Source organism: Choloepus didactylus, chromosome 4 (assembly GCF_015220235.1).
Source record: "Choloepus didactylus isolate mChoDid1 chromosome 4, mChoDid1.pri, whole genome shotgun sequence".
NCBI classification, from domain to species: domain Eukaryota; kingdom Metazoa; phylum Chordata; class Mammalia; order Pilosa; family Megalonychidae; genus Choloepus; species Choloepus didactylus.
This window is the reverse complement of record NC_051310.1, coordinates 112,259,703-112,280,729: the sequence shown is the minus strand read 5'-3', so window position 1 is coordinate 112,280,729 and position 21,027 is coordinate 112,259,703. Positions and strand designations below refer to the sequence as shown.

Below are 21,027 nucleotides of genomic sequence, written 5' to 3'. Positions count from 1 at the left end.
GGTCATTATGTGTCTAAATATATATGTTTGCTTGACATTTTCTATATATAACATTACTTGATATTATTTATTTTTAATAGACTGATGTTCAAGTGCATTTGATTAGCAAAGGTCAACCAAACCCTTTGAAGAATATCCTAAATGAAAATGATGTAGTATTCATCATGGAAAAAATGGTAAGTAGTGCTTTGGTTTTTTTGGTGTTTAATTCTGGGTGACCAAATTTGGTTCCTTGGGAATAATCTAGGATCTGTATTTTCTGCATTTTAGTGAGAAGTGGATCCTGATTCATATAAGAATAAGTACAGTGCTGTCCAATAGGAATATAATGTGAGCTACATATGTAATTCTAACTTTTCTGGTAGCCTCGTTAAAAGAAGTAAAAAGAAGCAAGTGAAATTAATTTTTAAAAATTATCATACAATAAAATTGACTTTTTTCTTTGAGTGCCCAGTTTTAGAATTTCAACACATATATAGATTCTGGTAGTCACCATGACAAAGATAGACCAGTTTCTATGACCTCAAAAAAGTCCCTTGTCTCTTCCTTTATAATCATCCCAACCCGTGGCAACCACTGATCTCAACTGTAGTTTTGTCTTTTCGAGAATATCACATAAATGGAAGCATACATGTGTAACCGTTTGAGTCTGGCTTCTTTCGCTCAGTGTAAAACCTTTTGTGATTCACCCACGTTACACATCTATCAATATTTGGTCCTTTTTATTGCTAAGTAGTATTCCTTGGTATTCCAATTTGCTACTGCTGCAGAAATGCAAAACACCAGAAATGGATTGGCTTTTATAAAAGGGGGTTTATTTGGTTACACAGTTATTGTCTTAAGGCCATAAAGTGTCCAAGGTAACGCATCAAGAATCGGGCACCTTCACTGGAGGATGGACAACGGTGTCCGGAAAACCTCTGTTAGCTGGGAAGGCACGTGGCTGGCGTCTGCTCTGGAATTCTGGTTACAAAATGGCTTTTTCCCAGGATGTTCCTCTCTAGGCTTCAGCTTCTCTCCAAAATGTCACTCTCAGTTGCTCACTCAAAGGCCGTCTCCAAAATATCTCTGTAAACTGCAGTTCCTCTCTTATTTCCTGTGCATTCTTCAAAGTGTCCTTCTTGGCTGTAGCAAGCTCGCTCCTTCTGTCTGAGCTTATACAGTGCCCCAGTAAACTAATCAAGGCCTATGCTGAGTGGGCGGGGCCACACCTCCATGGAAATTATCCAGTGAAAGATCTTGCCCACAGTTGAGTGATCATGTCTCCATGGAAGCATCCAACCAGCAGTCTCCAACCCAGTCAACACCAATACCTTTCCTGCTCACATGAGACTGCGTCAAAGATAATGGCATTTTGGGGGACATAATACATCCAAACCATAACACGTGGTTTGGAGGACCAGAGTTTAATTAGCTATTCACACTTTGAAGGATGTTTGGGTCATTTCAGTGTTTTGGCAATTATGACTAGAGCTGCTATAACCATCCTTGTACAGGATTTTATGTGGCTATAAATTTTCATTTCTCTGTAGTAAATACCCAGGAGTAGGGTTGCTGGGTTTGAAGTTAATTTTAATAGTATTTTTCATTTAATCTAATCTATCTCAGATACTATTTCAGTATCTAATTAGTATAAAAATTTTAATGACATTTTAAATTCTTTTTTTCATATAAGGTTTTTGAAATCTGGTGTGTATTTTATACTTACATCTGAATTTGGACTAGCCACATTTTGAGTGCTCAGTGGCCACGTGTAGCTAGTGTATTGGACACACAACATAAGTAGATATGACTAACGAAGCTTAATTTTTGTTTGTTAAACATAACACGAGACAATCTCTTCTTTTTGTACAGCACTTTACAATTACAATCCTAAACCTTTTTGTTTTGTTTATGGTAACTGTTTTGGCAGAGCAATTTCAGTGATTTTTACTAGTTTTATTGAGTGCTAGTAGGGCTTTCACATTATCCAGTGGCATTGGGGCTAGGACCTGTTCATTGGTTACATGATTTCCTAAAATAGATAGGAATAGAATCTGGTATGCAAAACTGGGCATTACCTCAGGAATGAACACTGAAAGGAGTGAACACTCAGGAAGGAACACTGCTGTCTACCTTAGAACCTCAAGCTGTCTACAAGGACACTATGATGAATGAACAAGCAGTCTCCTTATTTTAAATACACATGCATGCAAGAAAACTCCTTTTTCTGAGGAGAGAAGCTATTTTATATATGTCTTTTGTATTAAAGAAGGTGTGATTATTGTTTTATCTATGGTAAACAGATACTTGGAAAATAATTATAAATGAATTATGGGGTTGAATTCAGACTTGTTATACGGAAAAGGGGAAATGTAATAGAGCAAAAGCTGGAAAAATTAAGGTCAGATTAAGAAGAGAAAAGTAAAGATGAGCAGAGGGAATTTGTGGAAATCTGGTTGGATATTAGAGAGAATGGAGCTTGGAATTGTGAGGGATTACTGCAGTGAGGCCCTGCCATTTTTAAAAGGAGGACAAATAAAATGGCCTTTAGTTCTGCAATAATCAATAAAGTTTAAGGAGTGAATTTTGGGTAGATGGGATATTTAAAAAGTCCAACAGTGGAAAAAAAAAATAACATTCCTAGGAACTATTTAGAAAGCCAGGCCTAGAAAGGAATGAAGCCTGGAATTTGGCAAAAGAAATTCAAAGTTGAGAAAACGTATAGCTATAATACCTATTAAGTGGCTGAGTAGTTTACTGCCAGGAGAACGTAACTGATAAGAACTTGAATTTTAAAGTCTTACTACTTAGATTCCAGTATTGGCTTTGTTACTTAGCACTTTGCAGTTCTGGGCAAGTTATTTAGCCAGTTGCTACCTCAAGTTTTCTTGTCTATAAAACAGGAATAATAATGGTATCTTATCTCAGGGTTTTATGAGGAAAAAATGAGAACTTAGAACAGTGTCTGGCACATAGTAATGCTCAAGAAATACAAACTTTAATAATTATTATTTTTAGCAAGGCTTACCTCTTCAGGTTTTTTGTAAACACCTAGATTTCAGAACCCTGGATTGCAAATAAGAGCTGATACACAATGGGTTAATGGTCCATTTTCTAACAGGAATTATTGTAAGGAATAAGAGCTGTGGACCTAATGTCATGGCCCAAAAGAAGGTCTTCAAGTTTTAGTAGTAAAAATTGGCAAAAACTAGGAATTTCCTTTGGGTTTCCCTTAATATTTTGTCTTTAGCTCAGCACTTGTACATGTTGGAGCACTTCCTTTTCTAATGGCATAAGATGCTTCCTTTGTTGCCAGCAACTTAGATCAATATCTTTTCATAGAACAGTGGAAATATTTGTGATGATAAGCTTTGTTGATACCAAACTAGTTTGTGGTTATGATTTCTTACCATAACCCAATCATCTGTGCTAAAATCAGATGATTTTAGTTATTTCCTAACATCATGAACAGTAGTTGACTGCTATCATTAAAAAAAAAAACAAAAATTTTTTTTAATGGATAAGTTGTAGGTTTACAGAAAAATCATGCAGAAAATAGAGTTCCCATATACCACTCCCCCCTACACACACAGTTTTCCTTATTATTACCACCTTGCATTAGTGTGGTACCTTTGTTACAGTAGATGAAACAATATTATTATAATTATACTATTAACCACAGTCCTTAGTTTACATTAGGATTCACTATTTGTGTTGTACAGTACTATGGCTATTGTTTCTTTTTTAATTTTTATTCTAGTAACATATACAACCTAAAATTTCCCCTTTTAACCACTTTCAAATATATAATACAGTGGTGTTAATTATATTCACAATACTGTGTAAGCATTAACACCCCATTCCCTACCCCCAGCCCCTGATAACCTATATTCTAGTTTCTGACTCTATGAATTTGCTTATTCTGATTATTTCATGTAAGTGAAATAATACTCTATTTGTCCTTTTCTGTTTAGCTTATTTCACACAACATGAAGTCTTCAGTATTCATCCGTGTTTTTGCATATATAAGACACTTCATTCCTTTTTATGGCTGAATAATATTCCATTGTGTGAATATACAACAATTTGTTTATCTATTCATCTGTTGATGGGTACTTAAGTTATCTCCATCTTTTGGCAATTGTGAATAATACCACTATGAGTATCAGTGTGCAAATATCTGTTCGAGTCCCAGCTTTTAATTCTTTTTGGGTGTATATCTAGAAGTAGGATTGCCAGGTCGTATGGTAATTCTATGTTTTACTTTCTGAGGAACGGCTAAACTGTTTTCCGCAATGGCTACACCATTTTATGTTCCCACTGACAAAGAATGAGTGCTTCTATTTCTCCACATCCTCTTCCACACGTTTCCTGATTTTTAATAGGAGCCATTCTATTGGTTTTGATTTGCATATCCCTAATAGCTAATGATGTTGAGCATCTTTTCATGTGCTTATTGGCCATTTGTGTATCTTCTTTGGAGAAATGTCTATTCAAGCCTCTTGTCCCTTTTTTAAAATGAGTTGTTTGTCTTTTTATTGTTGAGTTGTATATTGAGTTGTTTATACATTCTGGATATCAAACCCTTATGTGGTTACCAAATATTTTCTCCCATTCTGTAGGTTTTCTTTTTATTTTCATGATAAAGATCTTTGATGTACCAAAGTTTTTAATTTTGATGAAGTCCTATTTATTTTTTTCTTTTGTTGTTTGTGTTTTGGGTATAAAATCTAAGAAACCATTCCAAACATAAGGTCCTAAAGATACTTCTCCATATTTTCTTCTAGGAGTTTATAGTTTTGTTCTTATATTTAGGTCTATGATTCCTTTTTAATTAATTTTTTTTTGTTGGTATAATCAAAATAATTTATTTCGTTTTCTTGAAGTAAGCTTCACTTGTAAATTTTATTTATTTATTTTTTTATCATCATTTTATTGAGATATATTCACATACCACGCAGTCATAAAAAACAAATCGTACTTTCGATTGTTTACAGTACCATTACATAGTTGTACATTCATCACCTAAATCAATCCCTGACACCTTCATTAGCACACACACAAAAATAACAAGAATAATAATTAGAGTGAAAAAGAGCAATTGAAGTAAAAAAGAACACTGGGTACCTTTGTCTGTTTGTTTCCTTCCCCTATTTTTCTACTCATCCATCCATAAACTAGACAAAGTGGAGTGTGGTCCTTATGGCTTTCCCAATCCCATTGTCACCCTTCATAAGCTACATTTTTATACAACTGTCTTCGAGATTCATGGGTTCTGGGTTGTAGTTTGATAGTTTCAGGTATCCACCACCAGCTACCCCAATTCTTTAGAACCTAAAAAGGGTTGTCTAAAGTGTGCATAAGAGTGCCCACCAGAGTGACCTCTCGGCTCGTTTTGGAATCTCTCTGCCACTGAAGCTTATTTCATTTCCTTTCACATCCCCCTTTTGGTCAAGAAGATGTTCTCCGTCCCACGATGCCGGGTCTACATTCCTCCCCGGGAGTCATATTCTACGTTGCCAGGGAGATTCACTCCCCTGGGTGTCTGATCCCACGTAGGGGGGAGGGCAGTGATTTCACCTTTCAAGTTGGCTTAGCCAGAGAGAGAGGGCCACATCTGAGCAACAAAGAGGAATTCAGGAGGAGACTCTTAGGCACAAATATAGGGAGGCCTAGCCTCTCCTTTGCAGCAACCGTCTTCCCAAGGGTAAAACTTATGGTAGAGGGCTCAACCCATCAAACCACCAGTCCCCTATGTCTGTGGTCATGTTAGCAACCATGGAGGTGGGGTAGGCGAATACCCCTGCATTCTCCACAGGCTCCTCAAGGGGGCACTACATCTTTTTTTTTTTTCCTTGTTTTTCTTTCTTTTTTTTTTTTTTTTTAACTTTCCCTTCTTTTTAAAATCAACTGTATGAATAAAAAAAGTTAAAAAGAAAACAAACATACAATAAAAGAACATTTCAAAGAGACCATAACAAGGGAGTAAGAAAAAGACAACTAACCTAAGATAACTGCTTAACTTCCAACATGTTCCTACTTTACCCCAAGAAAGTTACATAATATAGCAACATTTCTGTGAACTTGTTCCTACTATATCCATCAGAAATTAACAGACCATAGTCATTTCTGGGCATCCCCAGAACATTAAATAGCTTATCTGTTCTTGGATTATTGTTCCCCCTTCCTTAATTGCTCTCTACTGCTAGTTCCCCTACATTCTACATTATAAACCATTTGTTTTACATTTTTCAAAGTTCACATTAGTGGTAGCATATAATATTTCTCTTTTTGTGCCTGGCTTATTTTGCTCAGCATTATGTCTTCAAGGTTCATCCATGTTGTCATATGTTTCACAAGATCGTTCCTTCTTACTGCCGTGTAGTATTCCATCGTGTGTATATACCACATTTTATTTATCCACTCATCTGTTGAAGGACATTTGGGTTGTTTCCATCTCTTGGCAATTGTGAATAATGCTGCTATGAACATTGGCGTGCAGATATCTGTTCGTGTCACTGCTTTCCGATCTTCCGGGTATATACTGAGAAGTGCAATCGCTGGATCGAATGGTAGCTCTATATCTAGTTTTCTAAGGAACTGCCAGACTGACTTCCAGAGTGGCTGAACCATTATACAGTCCCACCAACAATGAATAAGAGTTCCAATTTCTCCACATCCCCTCCAGCATTTGTAGTTTCCTGTTTGTTTAATGGCAGCCATTCTAACCGATGTTAGATGGTATCTCATTGTGGTTTTAATTTGCATCTCTCTAATAGCTAGTGAAGCTGAACATTTTTTCATGTGTTTCTTGGCCATTTGTATTTCCTCTTCAGAGAACTGTCTTTTCATATCTTTTGGCCATTTTATAATTGGGCTGTCTGTACTATTGTCATTGAGTTGTAGGATTTCTTTGTATATGCAAGATATCAGTCTTTTGTCAGATACATGGTTTCCAAAAATTTTTTCCCATTGAGTTGGCTGCCTCTTTACCTTTTTGAGAAATTCCTTTGAGGTGCAGAAACTTCTAAGCTTGAGGAGTTCCCATTTATCTATTTTCTCTTTTGTTGCTTGTGCTTTGGGTGTAAAGTCTAGGAAGTGGCCGCCTAATACAAGGTCTTGAAGATGTTTTCCTACATTATCTTCTAGGAGTTTTATGGTACTTTCTTTTATATTGAGATCTTTGGTCCATTTTGAGTTAATTTTTGTGTAGGGGGTGAGGTAGGGGTCCTCTTTCATTCTTTTGGATATGGATATCCAACTCTCCCAGCCCCATTTGTTGAAAAGACCATTATGGCTCAGTTCAGTGACTTTGGGGGCCTTATCAAAGATCAGTCGGCCATAGATCTGAGGGTCTATCTCTGAATTCTCAATTCGATTCCATTGATCTATATGTCTATCTTTGTGCCAGTACCATGCTGTTTGGGCAACTGTGGCTTTATAATAAGCTTCAAAGTCAGGGAGTGTAAGTCCTCCCACTTCGTTTTTCTTTTTTAGAGTGTCTTTAGCAATTCGAGGCATCTTCCCTTTCCAAATAAATTTGATAACTAGCTTTTCCAAGTCTGCAAAGTAGGTTGTTGGAATTTTGATTGGGATTGCATTGAATCTGTAGATGAGTTTGGGTAGAATTGACATCTTAATGACATTTAGCCTTCCTATCCATGAACATGGAATATTTTTCCATCTTTTAAGGTCCCCTTCTATTTCTTTTAGTAGAGTTATGTAGTTTTCTTTGTATAGGTCTTTTATATCTTTGGTTAAGTTTATTCCTAGGTACTTGATTTTTTTAGTTGCTATTGAAAATGGTATCTTTTTCTTGAGTGTCTCTTCAGTTTGTTCATTTCTAGCATATAGAAACATTGCTGACTTATGTGCATTAACCTTGTATCCCGCTACTTTGCTAAATTTGTTTATTAGCTCTAGTAGGTGTATCGTTGATTTCTCAGGGTTTTCTAGATATAAGATCATATCATCTGCAAACAATGACAGTTTTACTTCTTCTTTTCCAATTTGGATGCCTTTTATTTCTTTGTCTTGCCGGACTGCCCTGGCTAGCACTTCCAGCACAATGTTGAATAACAGTGGTGACAGCGGGCATCCTTGTCTTGTTCCTGATCTTAGAGGGAAGGCTTTCAGTCTCTCACCATTGAGTACTATGCTGGCTGTGGGTTTTTCGTATATGCTCTTTATCATGTTGAGGAAGTTTCCTTTAATTCCTATGTTTTGAAGTGTTTTTATCAAAAAGGGATGTTGGATTTTGTCAAATGCTTTTTCAGCATCTATTGAGATGATCAATTGATTTTTCCCTTTCGAGTTTTTAATGTGTTGTAATACATTGATTGTTTTTCTTATGTTGAACCATCCTTGCATGCCTGAAATGAACCCCACTTGGTCATGGTGTATGATTTTTTTAATGTGTCTTTGGATTCGATTTGCAAGTATTTTGTTGAGGATTTTTGCATCTATATTCATTAGGGATATTGGCCGGAAGTTTTCCTTTTTTGTAGCATCTTTGCCTGGTTTTGGTATTAGATTGATGTTAGCTTCATAAAATGAGTTAGGTAGTGTTCCATTTTCTTCAATGTTTTGAAAGAGTTTGAGTAAGATTGGTGTCAGTTCTTTCTGGAAAGTTTGGTAGAATTCCCCTGTGAAGCCATCTGGCCCTGGGCATTTATTTGCGGGAAGATTTTTGATGACTGATTGGATCTCTTTGCTTGTGATGGGTTGGTTGAGGTCTTCTATTTCTTCTCTGGTCAGTCTAGGTTGTTCATATGTTTCCAGGAAATTGTCCATTTCCTCTACATTCTCCAGTTTGTTGCCATACAGTTGTTCATGGTATCCTCTTATAATTTTTTTAATTTCTTCAGGATCTGCAGTTATGTCACCTTTTTCATTCATTATTTTGTTTATTTGGGTCTTCTCTCTGTTTGATTTTGTCAGTCTAGCTAGGGGCTTGTCAATCTTGTTGATCTTCTCAAAGAACCAACTTTTGGTGATATTTATCCTCTCTATTGTTTTTTTGTTCTCTATGTCATTTATTTCTGCTTTAATCTTTGTTATTTCTTTTCTTGTACTTGGTTTAGGATTGGTTTGCTGTTCATTTTCTAGCTTCTTCAGTTGATCCATTAGTTCTTTGATTTTGGCTCTTTCTTCCTTTTTTAATATATGCGTTTAGTGCTATAAATTTCCCCCTTAGCACTGCTTCTGCTGCATCCCATAGGTTTTGGTATGTTGTGTTCTCATTTTCATTCGTCTCTATATATTTAGCAATTTCTCTTGCTATTTCTTCTTTAACCCACTGATTGTTTAGGAGTGTGTTGTTTAACCTCCAGGTATTTGTGAATTTTCTAAGTCTCTGATGGTTATTGACTTCTAATTGTATTCCATTGTGGTCAGAGAATGTGCTTTGAATAATTTCAATCTTTTTAAATTTATTGAGGCTTGTTTTATGTCCCAGCATATGATCTATTCTGGAGAAAGTTCCGTGAGCACTAGAAAAGTATGTGTATCCTGGTGATTTGGGATGTAATGTCCTGTAGATGTCTGTTAAATCTAATTCATTTATCAGATTGTTTAGGTTTTCAATTTCCTTATTGGTCTTCTGTCTGGTTGATCTATCTATAGGAGAGAGTGATGTGTTGAAGTCTCCCACAATTATTGTGGAAACATCAATTGCTTCTTTTAGTTTTGCCAGTGTTTCTCTCATGTATTTTGTGGCACCTTGATTGGGTGCATAGACATTTACGATTGTTATTTCTTCTTGCTGAATTGCCCCTTTTATTAGTATGTAGTGGCCTTCTTTGTCTCTCAAAACATCCCTGCATTTGAAGTCTATTTTATCTGAGATTAATATTGCTACACCTGCTTTCTTTTGGCTGCAGCTTGCATGAAATATTTTTTTCCATCCTTTCACTTTCAGTTTCTTTGTGTCCCTGTGTCTAAGATGAGTCTCTTGTATGCAACATATTGATGGTTCATTTTTTTTGATCCATTCTGTGAATCTATATCTTTTAATTGGGGAGTTTAATCCATTTACATTCAACGTTATAACCGTGAAGGCATTTCTTGAATCGGCCATCTTATCCTTTGGTTTATGTTTGCCATATTTTTCCCTCTCTCTATTAATATCCTTTATTGTACCCATACCGAATCTCTTTAGTACTGAACCTTTCTCCAAGTCTCTCTGTCTTGTCTTTGTTTCTCTGTCTGTAGGGCTCCCTTTAGTATCTCCAGTAGGGCAGGTCTCTTGTTAGCAAATTCTCTCAGCATTTGTTTGTCTGTGAAAAATTTAAGCTCTCCCTCAAATTTGAAGGAGAGCTTTGCTGGATAAAGTATTCTTGGCTGGAAATTTTTCTCACTCAGAATTTTAAATATATTGTGCCACTGCCTTCTTGCCTCCATGGTGGCTGCTGAGTAGTCACTACTTAGTCTTATGCTGTTTCCTTTGTATGTGGTGAATTGCTTTTCTCTTGCTGCTTTCAGAACTTGCTCCTTCTCTTCCGTGTTTGACAGTGTGATCAGTATATGTCTCGGAGTGGGTTTATTTGGATTTATTCTATTTGGAGTTCGCTGAGCATTTATGATTTGTGTATTTATGTTTTTTAGAAGATTTGGGAAGTTTTCCCCAACAATTTCTTTGAATACTCTTCCTAGACCTTTACCCTTTTCTTCCCCTTCTGGGACACCAATGAGTCTTATATTTGGACGTTTCATATTATCTATCATATCCCTGAGGTCCATTTCGATTTTTTCAATTTTTTTCCCCATTCTTTCTTTTATGCTTTCATTTTCCATTCTGTCATCTTCCAGGTCACTGATTCGTTGTTCAACTTCCTCTAGTCTTGTACTATGAGTGTCCAGAATCTTTTTAACTTGGTCAACAGTTTCTTTAATTTCCATAAGATCATCCATTTTTTTATTTAGTCTTGCAATGTCTTCTTTATGCTCTTCTAGAGTCTTCTTGATTTCCTTCATATCCCGTACTATGGTCTCATTGTTCATCTTTAGTTCTTTGAGTAGCTGCTCTAGGTGCTGTGTCTCTTCTGGTCTTTTGATTTGGGTGCTTGGGCTTGGGTTATCCATATCGTCTGGTTTTTTCATATGCTTTATAATTTTCTGTTGTTTTTGGCCTCGTGGCATTTGCTGAACTTGATAGGGTTCTTTTAGGGTTTGTAGACCTATTGAAGTCCTTATCTCTAATTTATGAGATCTACAGCTTCGTGGAGTACACTTTCTCTAACTAACCAGCAGGTGGCGTCCACGAGCCACCTGTCCTCCACAAGCCAGTTCTCCCCTGCTTAGCCTTTTTGGTGAGTGGGGGAGTGAGTCTTGTGGGGCCCAATTGGTGTACCAAGCTTGCGTGTGTAGTTGGTGTTGCCTGCCCTGTATGTGGGGCGTGTTTCTGGGCAGTCGGGGAGGGGGGGTGGCCCTAACAATCAAATCTCCCTGGTGATCCTAGAGTTTTAAAGCTGCTGCAATAGTCTAATCCTTCAGTTCAGTCCTGCCACAGTTTGTCTCTGCCACTGACCCACAAGTCCTTGGTATTGGCGTATGGCTCCTGAGACTTGCAAGTGGGCCTCTCTTCCAGGCTGTGCACCCCCGGTCCTCCGTTGAGGGATGACTGTGCTATGTCACAGGTGAGTGCCGTCCCCCCAGGGCAGTTCTGGGCTGCTGGGCTGTGTAGGGAGGCTCCCAGTCTGCTGAAATGATGGCTGAATGGGGCTTTGTTAATTCACCCTGCTCCACCTTCCCAACTCTGGGACAATCAGCTGAGGTTGCAGGGAAGGCTAATGTCCACGCCCAGTTTTGTGGTGTGTGCCTGCTATTTGAAGCACTTCTGTCACACTGGGTTGTCTAGGGCAGCTCTGGGCTATGGGGCTGGCGATGGGCAGGAGTGTTTCCTGTCCACCAGGATGGTGGCTATGAGCGGACACCCCCCTTTTCTTGGGAAGTTGTGGTGTTTAGTGAATTTTCTCAGCCACTGGATTATTGCCTTTTGTCTCAGAGCTCTCTTAGTTCTGCTCTTGACTTGACGTGCCCAAATTGAAAGTCTTTGAAGCTTTCTGTATTGTGCTTCTTAGAGTAATTGTTTTAGAAAAAGGAAAAAGGATTAAAAAAAAGAAAAAAAAAAAGGGCCCTCCTCAGAGATCTAATGGGTTATTGAAATGCTAATAGACAAAGCAACCAGGGCCATTAAGGAAAGGTCCACAGGGCAGAGAGATCAGCTTTTCTTCGGGATTTGCATATGCGCCTCAAGGCCTGAGCTCCGCCCTTCCCCTTTCTGTGTTCACCAGAACTCCAAAAATCCTCTGCTTTTATTTTGGAGTTTTTCGTGTTGTTTTTTTTTTTCTATGCCTGTCTCCTCTCTGCTGGGCTGGCTGCTCTCAGATTCTCTGGTGTCTGGTCTCAGTCTATCTATGGTTGGAGTTTGGATCAGTAGAATGAGTTTCCGATAAGGGCTGCCACTGCAGTTCTCCCTTCTCCTTCCCGGAGCTGACAGCCCCTCCTCCCACGAGACTGAGCCTGGCAGGGAGGGACGCGGGTCCCCTGGCCGCAAAAACTTACAGATTTCGCTGATCTCAGCAGTTCGACATTTTTATGAGTGTTGTATGAAGTATGCCCAAAGACAGATTGCTCTGTGGTGTCCAGTCCACGCAGTTCCTGGCTTTCTACCTACTTTCCTGGAGGAGTAACTAAAATATACAGCCCACCAGTCTCTTTAATTAATTTTTGTATATGGTTTGAGACGGGTCCACCTTCATTTTTTTGCATATGGATATTCAGTTTTCCCAGTACCAGTTGTTGCAGAGACTATTCTTTCCCAATTGATTGGACTTGGCACCCTTATCAAAAAGCAATTGACCATTTCTCTCTCTAAGCCCAACTCTGCAAATAAATTCATTACCCTCTGCCCTACGTGGGACCTGACTCCCAGAGGAGTGACTCTCCCTGGTGATGTGGGGCACAACTCCCAGGAATGAGCCTGGTCCAAGCATCAAGGGATTGAGAATGCCTTCTTGACCAAAAGGGAGAAAAGAAAGGTAACAAAACAAGGTTTCAGTGACTAATAGATTTCAAATAGAGTCGAGAGTCTATCCTGGAAGTTACTCTTATGGAAGCTTAAGCTAAATATTCCAAATGGACATGGTATGCCAAGCCCAAATCAACAGTAGTCATGAAAGTCCTAAAGAATACCCAGTTCCCTATCTGAGACTCTATAAAAGTTTCACTCACTAAGTTTATTTTTTCAGAAACTTAAATCCTCCAGAGTATTCCTATGCCAGATAGGTCCCAAAACTCAGAGGCAACAGCCTCTTCAAGAATATCAACCAGATGCATTCCCCTTCCCCATAATGTCGACACACCTTTCCAATATGAACAAGTTAGGGTGGTCACTGCCCAGATATTACTGAAGATTGAGACAGTGATCAAACAAGAGGGAGGAGTAGCAACCAGACAGGATAAGATTTAACACAAGACTGTGAATACGGAATCTTTATATAAATATATATATAGATATTTAGTCTCTAGGATATTAGAACAGCTAGAAGGATATAACTGAAATGATGAAACTGTACCATTCTTTGAAATTTGCTCTGTAACTACTTGTTAAATCGTACTGTGAAAGATACCACTTTTCTTTGTATGTTATATTTCACAATAAGGAAATAACTGAAATTGTGCAACTGTAACTAAGAATGTTCTTTGAAATTTGCTGTATAACTACTTAAAATCATGCTTTGAACATTATCAGTTTTCTGAATATGTTAAATTTTCACAATAAAAAATGTTAAAAAAAAATCAGTTGGCCATAGATGTGTGGGTTTATTTCTGAACTCTCAATCAAATTCCATTGGTCTGTATGTCTGTCCTTGTTCCAGTATCATGATGTTTTGACCACTGCAGCTTTGTAATAAGTTTAAAAATTAGGAAGTGTGAGTCCTCCAACTTCATTCTTTTTTAAGGTGGCTTTGGCTATTCGGGACCCCTTAGCCCTCCATATAAATTTAATGATTGGCCTTTCTGTTTCTGCAAAGAAGGCTGTTGGAATTTTGATTTGGATTGCATTGAATTTGTTAATTGCTTTTGGTAGAATTGCTGTTTTAACAATATTTAGTCTTCCAATCCATGAACACAGAATGCCCTCACATTTATTTAGGTCTTGTTTGATTTCTTTTAGCAGTGTTGTGCAGTTTTTTTCTGTGTGTAAGTCCTTTATGCCCTTGGTTAAATTTATTCCTATATATTTGATTCTTTTAGTAGCTGTTGTAAATGGAAATTTTTCTTGTTTTCCTCTCTAGATTGATCGTTCATTTCTAGTGTATAGAAACACTGCTGATTTTTGCATGTTGATCTTGTACTCTGCCAGTTTGCTGAATTCATTTATTCACTCTGGTAGCCTTGTTGTGGATTTTTCAGGATTTTTTCTATATAGGAACATGCCATCTGCAAATAGGAAATTTTACTTTTTCCTTTCCAATCTGGATGTCTTTTGTTTCTTTTTCTTACCTAATATCTCTTTCTAGAACTTTGAGTATAATGATAAATAACAGTGGTGACAGTGAGCATCCTTGTCTTGTTCCCAATCTTAGAAGGAAAAACTTCATTCTTTCACCACTGAGGATGATGTTAGCAGTGGGTTTTCCATATATGCCCTTTATTGTGTTGAGGAAGTTTCCTTCTATTCCTAGTTTTCCATGTATTTTATGAAGAAAAGGGGCTGGATTTTGTCAAATGCCTTTTCTGCACCCTCTGAGATGATCATGCGGGTTTTTACCTTTGTTCTATTAATGTGGTATATTACATTAATTCATTTTCTTATGTTAAACCACCTTTGCATACCTGGGATAAATCCCACTTTATCATATGTATAATTATTTTAATATGCAGTTAGATTCTGTTTTGCTAGTATTTTGTTGAGGATTTTTGCAGCTATGTTCATATGGGATTTTGTCTGTAATTTTCTTTTCCTGTGGTGTCTTCATGTGGCTTTGAAATTAGGGTAATGTTGGTTTCGTAGAATGATTTAGAAAGTGTTCCTTCCTCTTGTATTTTTTGGAAACTTTGAGCAGCATTGGTGTTAGTTTTTCTTGGAATGTTTGGTAGAATTTACCAGTGAAACCGTCTGGTCTTGGACTTTTAACTGTTGGGAGGTTTTTGATGACTAATTCAATCTCTACTGTTGGTCTGTTTAGATCTTTTATTTCTTCTTGATTCAATGTATGTAGTTTATGAGTTTCTAGGAATTTGTTGATTTCATCTAGGTGTTCTAATGTATTGGCATACAGTTTTCATAATGTAGTTTTATAATCCTTTTTGTTTTTCTGGGGTCAGTAGTAATGTCTTCCCTTTCATTTCTAGTTTTAATTATTTGCATCCTCTCTGACTGCTATCTTAAATGCTCCTTTGTCTGCTTCAATAACTAAAAAACATTTTAAAAGCCTTTAGAAAAGGAAGAAACAGATCATGTTGAAGAACCACAATCTGAAGAAACTGCTATTTCTGATTTCTCTACTGGTGAGAATGTTGGACCACTTGCTTTACCAATTGGGAGAGCAAGGTAAGTCTTTTCTTAGCACAGGGATATGAGTAGGGGTGAGGAGTAGAATTTAAATTGAATCGTGCTTATAAACATTGGAAAAAAATATGTATCTAGCTCAGCTGTCTCTCTCCTTTTCTCTTTCTCAAGCTCCATATTTGTATACCCAACTATCTAAGGATAGCTCTACTTGAATAGCCTATTGGTATCCCAGATAACCAAGACTGAAGATATCTTCCCTTGGTCTCCCCCACCCCATACTAGTTTAATGTTGTTGCTTCTTAATTGTTTTCTTTGTGTCTAACATGATTCTTCTCTAGTTTTTCCTCCTCACTGCTGCCAGAGTGATCTTGATAAAATTAAAACCTGATCATGTTGTCTCTCTGCTTAAAAACCCTTTAGTGGCTCTTTATTGCCTTCATGATAAAATCCAAGCTCCTTACCAGTATTATGCAGGAGCCTTCATTGTCTAGCAGAGTGGTCCTCCACCTGGGGTGGGGTGCCGTACCCATCAGGCATTTGGAAATTTCCAGGGATATTTTTTGGTTGTTATAATGCTTGTAGAGAGCTATTGGTATTTAGTATACCTGGGCCATGGATGGTAAATATCCATGGCAATGCATGGGACTCTCCTGCATAAGGAGGAATTATCCCTCCCAGGATGCCACTGGTGCCCCTGTTAGGAACGCTGATGCCTCTGTAGCTTGACTTCCGGCCTCCCCTCCTCCCCTGCCCATGCAGTCATATTCAGTTCACTAAGCCTGGTCTCCCCCTAACTCTAAAACCAAAAGGCCTTGCCTTGAAAGAATTTTGCAGGATTTAGTCAAATAGATAATAACATAAGAGAATGATAGCTACTATAATAGCAATATTAAAGTGACTTGTTTTTGTTTTTTTGCTATGCAAAAAAGTTTTTTAAATTTTTTATGAGGTTGAATTTATCAATCTTTTCTTTTATGGGCTTCTTAATTTTAAGTCATGTTTGACCTATTTTCTACTCCAACCTGTCCCCAACTTAAATAGTGTTTATCTGTATTGTTTTTTCTAGCCAATGTTTGTTTGGATTTATCCATGTTTGCCATTTCTTTGCTCTCCATTTCTTCGTGCATTTCAGACCTTCCTTTTGGGATTATTGTACTTCCTTTTTGAAGGAAAATCCTTAGAATTTCCTTTACTAAACATCTGTTGGTAATAAATTCAGTTTTCATTTCTTTAAAAAATCTTTTAAGCCTCATTTTTTGCTAACTTTTTACTTTAACATACTTTGCAGAAGTTTACTTTACTTTGACAAATTTACAGAAAAGTTGCAAGAATATTATAAGGAACTTTTGTATACCCTTAACCCAGATTCACTAGTTTTGTTAAATCTGTCTTATCATTTTCTTTCTCTCTTCCTTTCCCTTCTTCCTTCTCTCTCCTTTCCCTTTTGTCACCCCCACCCCCACCCCAGCATGCGCATACACACCCACACTTTTTTTTTTAATGAAGCATTGACAGTAAGTTGGAAACTTGTACCCCTTTACCCCTAAGTACGTCACTGAGAACAAGGGCATTCTCTTACATAACCATAGAACAATGATCAAAATCTGGAAATTTGGCATTGTTACAATACTATTACCTAAATCATAGTTCATACTCAAATTTCCTTAAGTATCCCAAAGACTAATTATGTTGAACATCTTTTCATTTGCTTATTGGCTTCTACTTATTTCTTTAGCTTAAACTCATACCCTACTCTCATTCCCACTGAAGCCCCTCCTCTTGCCATATTGAACTCCTTGTTTGTAGTGCTCCCATCCTGATCCTCTCACACTTTCACTTTTTGGTGGGTGTGTCTTGATCTGCCTGATGTGCCTCTTTGCCGGGTGAAGTATTTTGCAACTTGATGTCCAGAGTTTTGTTTCTGTGAGACCCACTCTTAACTGATTACATAATTAACAGCGATCTCTACCTATAATTTATTCTTCTTACTCTTGTTTTCAAGGCAGTTAATTGGACTTTACACCATGGTCCACAATCCTAATATGACCCATTTGAAGATTAGCAGGCCACTTACTGTCCTTCCTCCCCTTTGGGTAAGATGTGATAATTCAGATCCTGAAGGTACCTGTTGGCTAGGAGCTGAGCTTATGACAACAAATAACAGCATCACAGGAATTGTCCTATATGTGGTTAGCTGTAAAGGTGAGAGCTCACTCTTCATGTATATATTTAATGCATTTATTAATGTGTTTATTTTTGAATGTGTTGTGATTTTTTACTGAAAATTGATATCGTCAGGAGGGAATTGCACACAGTGGAACTTGCATTAATTACCATGAATCTTTTCTGGTTTGTAATTTGCAACATGGAAGAGGTATTCCAGAAATATCAGGGGCTGGGCCTCAAACATCTGGACAGGAGTTTATATCTGTTTTAATGTTTGGGTTTTATTTGATTTATATTGTGCGTATTTTTAGAAATTTTCACTGGAGGATAGAAAACAATATGACGACAAATATAATTCCAATCTCATAGTAGGCATTTAGTTATTTTTGGTGGTATTGAGCTATGTTTCACTTTCATTCTTTTATAAACATTTCATTCATCTGTGATTTTTAAAATTTAATTTCAGCAATTACTACTGTCAAGTTGTTGTACACTCAGACTTTGAGGATTATAATTTTCTGGTTTTCTCTAGAAATAAAATTTTGAATTGTACTTAATTTTTTTTTCTTTCTTTCATGTCCTATAGCTGATAAAAATTATTCTGTAAATCTTGAAGACCTAAAGAATTCACACAAGAAAAGACATCATTTGTCTACTGTAAATATTTCTCTTCTACTCATTTTATTTTCTTCAAACTGTTACCAACCTGCCTTCCTGGTTTAAAGGTTTTGTCACTGCAAATATGAGTGAGATATGACTAGATATTTTCTGTAGTATCAAAATGTTTATATTTTTCATATCAGAAAATGGCTGATATTAAAATGTGTGTTTTCTTGCCTGTTAGCTAATCTTTGTGGTTAAAAAGAATTATCTTATTTTTCCATTTGGGACAAATGAATGGTGCTTTTCTTCCTTTTGAAACAAAAATAAAGTAGTTTTATAGTGTACCCTGGCTGTGGGAAAGCACATCTAAATGGTCTGCCGGATGCACTCTTTTCAGGTAACAACCAGGGGCTTTGCCCAGTATGAGCTCTTTAAGTCCACTGTCTTGGATGATACAGTCTCCACATCACAAACAGCAATCACTTTGGATATATCCTGGAATCCTGTGGATGAAATTCTTCAAATCCCTCCACTCTCTTCAACTGCAAATCTGGTAAGAGTAGACCCTACCTTTTCTTTGGGCTAATGAGGCCCCTAAATGTTTGTTTACTTGCTCGCTTCTGGCGCTGCCTGTTTCAGCTCCAGCCTTTGCTGGGTGTGGAGCTGGATGACTCTGAAAGGCTTAGCTTGCCTCACAAGTTTTCTCAGGGCAGCCAGTGGAGGTTTTGCCAGGTGATTTGGTCTCTCAGTTGCACATAGTCCTGTAATTGTATAACTTAAGAATTTTCCAGTGATTAATAATAAAGTCTATTGAGTGGGGATTCGGGTAGAATAATCAAAGTGACTTATTGTCTCTGCTATTCTTATAAGACTGCAGATATTGACAACATATCAAGAATCTTCATATATTGTGCCATTGCACTCTGTTTACATTTATAGGAATCTGTTTTAAGAAATTAATCAGAATTGCTAGGAAAAAATTATATATACAAATACATTCAATGCAGTGATTTAGCTGTATTTCCAAAATATTAAAAGACCTGAATGTTCCATTCTAGGGAAACTGTTAAATAGATTTTCACATGAGGAAATTATAATCTTTTAAAAATCATGTTTTAAAATATCTTTAATAATAATAGGAAAGGCTCATTATTAAGCAAAAAATACAAAATTGTATATACAGTAGGATCTCTACTATGTTTTTTCAAAATGTCTAGAAAAAAGCCTGCATAGAAGCATGCTTCTGTGTTAGTAGTAGGTCCCTCAGGGTGGTGAGATTATGGATGATTATATTCTTTATGCTTTTTTTTCCCCTTGTAGTAGGAATTTACATCCATTGGCATTTACTTTTTTCTTTCTTTTTCTTTCATTTATTTATTTATATTTTTTGTTATTTTTTTTTAATGGTCTCAGGTTTCTTAAACTTCAAACTCTGGCTAGGACAGTACACTTGATTTAGTTGGAAGGAGTCTGATAGATTTATTTGTGGGATTTTATTTTTGGTGTCTGATAATGCTAAATTTATCATCAGTGAGATGTCCTTATTTATATATCTCCTACCTTGTCGTCTTGCACAATCAATGATGAAGGACAGGAGAGCATATGAAAAGAGCAGTTGTTCACTTTAGATCCAGTTGTTCTGTGGTATATATAGAGTGCCATGGCCTGGATTTAGGTTACTATATAAGGTAGAGGTAGGATCTGTGCTACCTCTGGGTAAGATGTTCTTAATGAAGTATTGCCCTGATTTTTCAATTTATTGGCACTTTATGAAACATGGCTTTTAATGTCTTGGTAGTTTGAAATGCAAGTAACTGTTATCCTAATGCATAGATGTGATTACCAGTGAAAACTGACATACTTTGGGAACTTTTTAGAATATTAAAGTGGAATCTGGAGAACCCAGAAGTCCTTTGAATCATCTTCACAGAGAACTGAAATTTCTCCTTGTGAGTATCCTTCTGGAATTTTTAATTTCCATTAAATCTTATGTTTTCATAAAAATGTTTGCTAACGTAATTTTTATTTAGTTTTGTGTTCTTCAAAATTTGTTTCAAATGTTCTGTATTTATTAGATACTCTTGGCAGTTTGAGCAATTTAACTTTACCATATGGGAGTTGCCCTTACATTTAAAGAAGGCATCAGTTAGATAGTTAATAGCTACAGTTCTTCTGTCCTGTCTACTGGATTGGTTTTTATTCATACAATGGGTTCCTTCTCTCCAGGTGGGTCAGCTTGCCAGTTTATTCCAAATGTATATATAATCTGCTTGAAACTAAAGATTAATTAGCATGTGTTTTAAGAGTTTTTTGTTTCAGTAATTTTAGCTTCACTCTACAAACTGAATCTTAAGAGGGTACCTCATTTTAATTCCGAATTAGTAGAAATTCCGAATGTGTTAGCCTGTTATAACAAAGCCAGTTATGCTCCAGCCACTGCCCCACTTATTTCTTTTCTTTTTCTTAAACAGCTTTATTGAGCTATGAATTACATCCCTAAAATTCACTCATTTTAAGTCTACAAGTCAGTGATTTTAATATATTTACTGAGTTGTACAACTGTCACTGCAATCAATTTTAGGACATTTCCATCTCCACAAAAAGAAACTCTGTGCTCATTAGCAGTCTCTTCCTTTCCATTAATCCCTGGCAACAACTAATTCTGTCTATTAATTCGCCCATTCTGGACATTCATTTAAATGTAATCATACATATGTAGTCCTTGATGTCTGGCTTCTTTCATTTAGCATTTTTTT

At 36.8% G+C, this 21,027-nt stretch overlaps 1 protein-coding gene across 8 annotated transcripts in view; it reads left to right on the top strand.

Moving 5' to 3' along the window:
* The window catches only part of ZWILCH (zwilch kinetochore protein), a 64,121-nt gene that overhangs the window by 9,124 nt on the left and 33,970 nt on the right, over positions 1-21,027 (top strand). For 6 of the 8 annotated variants that reach the window (XR_005216436.1, XM_037833616.1, XM_037833615.1 and 3 more), the window contains 6 exons: positions 81-176; positions 15,423-15,541; positions 17,505-17,704; positions 18,255-18,325; positions 18,669-18,824; positions 20,149-20,220. Coding sequence is in view for 7 of the 8 variants with exons in the window: in XM_037833616.1 (XP_037689544.1) it covers positions 81-176; positions 15,423-15,541; positions 17,505-17,704; positions 18,255-18,325; positions 18,669-18,824; positions 20,149-20,220 (714 nt within the window). In the remaining variant the exon portion in view is untranslated. Of the gene's footprint in view, positions 1-80; positions 177-15,422; positions 15,542-17,081; positions 17,705-18,254; positions 18,326-18,668; positions 18,825-20,148; positions 20,221-21,027 lie in introns of those variants that run through there. The other 2 variants (XM_037833619.1, XM_037833618.1) reach the window with 2 other exon arrangements.